The 2636-nt window shown below is 40.1% G+C and overlaps 2 protein-coding genes across 2 annotated transcripts in view; both read left to right on the top strand.

Annotated features, from left to right (window-relative positions):
- angptl4 (angiopoietin-like 4) overlaps positions 1-2636 on the top strand; it is a 183604-nt gene that overhangs the window by 10985 nt on the left and 169983 nt on the right. The gene's annotated exons all lie outside the window — the stretch shown is intronic.
- Positions 1675-2208, top strand: LOC119414969 (insulin-like peptide INSL5). The gene is made up of 2 exons (XM_037682091.1): positions 1675-1867; positions 2006-2208. Exons 1-2 carry the CDS (start codon positions 1675-1677, stop codon positions 2206-2208), a joined length of 396 nt encoding a protein of 131 aa, XP_037538019.1.

The following is a 2636-nucleotide window of genomic DNA, read 5'->3' as shown; positions in this document are numbered from 1 at the left end:
ATGTTGCTGCTGATCTGTTTCAATGTTGCTGCTGATCTGTTTCATGTTACTGCTGATCTGTTTCATGTTGCTGCTGATCTGTTTCAATGTTGCTGCTGATCTGTTTCATGTTAATGTGTTCATGCGTGCTCATCTGCTCACAGACTCATGTTCATGTTCGTGCTGATGTTCGACGTAATGTTTTACGTTATGAGTGCTTAGTGTATATTTAGTTGATGTTTTTCTTAGTTCATATCTTAGATGTTATTACTGTTTTTCTTTTACATTTTATTGTTGGATGTAACTGGGACCCTGTGTACATAATTTCGCTCCACCACATGTACCACATGAGGTGCGAATGACAATAAAGAAACTCTGACTTAATTTTTAGAAGTAGTCATCAAATGCAGAGACAGTTTTATTTTACCAGTTTGTTAATAGATTGTTTTATTAATACTATATTATATAATAGTTTATGTTAGTTGGGTGAATGACCTGATGATCTGACTGTTGATTGCAGTAATCCACATTATTAGCAGAAATAGAAAATCACAAACCTACTTACTCTTAGGGCTCCATGGAGGCGTGGGCCGGCCCTGCTTTATAATGCAACTGATTTTGTTTCCTTTTTATTTCATTTCTTCTATTTACTTTACTTTTCATTGTATATGCCTTTTAAATGATTGTCGGTTGTTGTCTGTACCTCCCCTGAGTTCTTTGTTTAAAACAGGTCCCTCTTGTAAATGAGCCCTCGAGGCTCAATGAGACTAACCTGTAGAAATAAAGATTGAATGAAAAAAAAAAAGTCATCCCAGGACACTAAAGAGAAAAGTAACGTCTCCACATCAGTCCAAAACAGAATCAGCTCAAGGTTTGGTGTTCTCTGACGGAGTGCACATCACCCGTCTCCTTTCATGTTGTCTTTTTTAAGTTAAATCATTTTGACAAATACTGAGTTTCAATTTGTAGTGGAAGTAGCTGAGAGTCATGTACAACCCATACACTGAGCTCTGCAACAGACTGCATTAGATGTTTTTCTTCCCGCCACCACAGCCATAAGAAGAAAACACCAAAGCGGCTACAAACTCATCCAATTTCACAAGTACTGAATAAAAATTTAGTGCTAATAGCTGAGATTTATCCACAACTAACATTAACAGATTTTGTGAGATACTGAGATATTGCATGGAATTATGCATAAAGTTATTTTTTTAAGTTTGACCAAAATATCTTTGGCCTTCTGAAGAAAAAAGAAGAAGTAAAAAACACAACAACTGGGCTTCTATTCTGAAACTGAAGCTGTTTCCCCTTCCATCCAGGAGGCTTTATTTTTATTAACATGCAATGATTTAGTTTATAAAAACTCTGGTCTTCTAGTGGTGAGTGATTCCTTCAAGGAATGCGAGGCCTTTAATGTTGTCGGTTGGAAAACAGGTTTTTATCTTTATGTGATTTTCAGCCTTGGGGGGTTTAAATCACGTTTTTGCTGATCTCTAGATCAGAACATGCTTTTCTTTCATCAAGGTTGAACCCATCTTTGGAGCAGCTTGTGGCCTCAGCACCTTCAGCACCACAGCTGACAGACACGCAGCACCTATATAAAGCCCCGTGAAGAAGTTGCCTCACTGAGAACCCGCTCTTCATTTTTACACGTCCTCTGCCTCGGACCTTCTGAGAAGCCTGCACACATCAAACATGGCAGCTGCTAAGGGTCTGGTGTGTGTGTTGGTGGTGCTGCTGGCTGAGGTGTGTGTGGTTCACACAGAGGACAGGATCAAGATGTGCGGGCGGGAACTGATCCGCCTGGCTGTCTCCACCTGTGGGAACTCCCGGCTGAGGAGAAGCATTTCGGACACGGCGATGGGTCAAGATCACCACACCACTGGCTGTACGCTCTCTGTTCAAGCACCCGATTGTTTACATCAAGATTTATGTTTACAGTCAGGTTTAGGGAAAACGTGATGAATACTTAACGTCAGGAAGTTTAAGTGTTCACTTTGCTAATGTAGCTGCGTGTTGTCCACAGGGGGCCACGACTCCTCAGCTGAGCAGGACCAGACTTCAGAGATGCTCCACACGCCTCCACAGTCTGATGGGAAGGAAGCGGTCTCCTCTTTGGCTCCTCACTGGCCCCCCCGCACCTCCAGGATCACACGAGCTGCTGGAAAAATATCTGACATCTGTTGTGAGAAGGGATGCAGCATGAAAGAGCTCATTCAGTTTTGCTAAACGTTGTCAGACTGGTTTTAGACAGAAACAGGAGCTCATACTGGGCAGTGAATCCACAGCAGACATTTAGTATGGAACCTAATATTTAAGACAGTAAATAAGTTTTATATATTTTTGATGTAACAAACTATAATAATAAATCTGTAATAATAAGATCTTGATCGTATCATAAAGTGTTAGCACATGTGATTACTGGAACAGATTGTTTATTTTCTGTTAATGTTAATTTGACAAAGTTCTAAAAAATGCACTGAAATAAATTATTGATCACAACAAACTGATTGATTTATTTTACTGTGATTCAAAGAAAGTACCAAAAATCATATTCACTTCAGCATGGCATTATATAAACATCCATCCATCCATCCATCCATCCATCCATCCATCCATCCATCCATCCATCCATCCATCCATCCATCCGTCCTTCC

The sequence above is a fragment of the Nematolebias whitei genome, chromosome 9, assembly GCF_014905685.2.
Source record: "Nematolebias whitei isolate Nwh7 chromosome 9, NemWhi1, whole genome shotgun sequence".
NCBI classification, from domain to species: Eukaryota; Metazoa; Chordata; class Actinopteri; order Cyprinodontiformes; family Rivulidae; genus Nematolebias; species Nematolebias whitei.
Note: the sequence above shows the minus strand (reverse complement) of the source record. Positions and strands in the feature narration are given on the sequence as shown.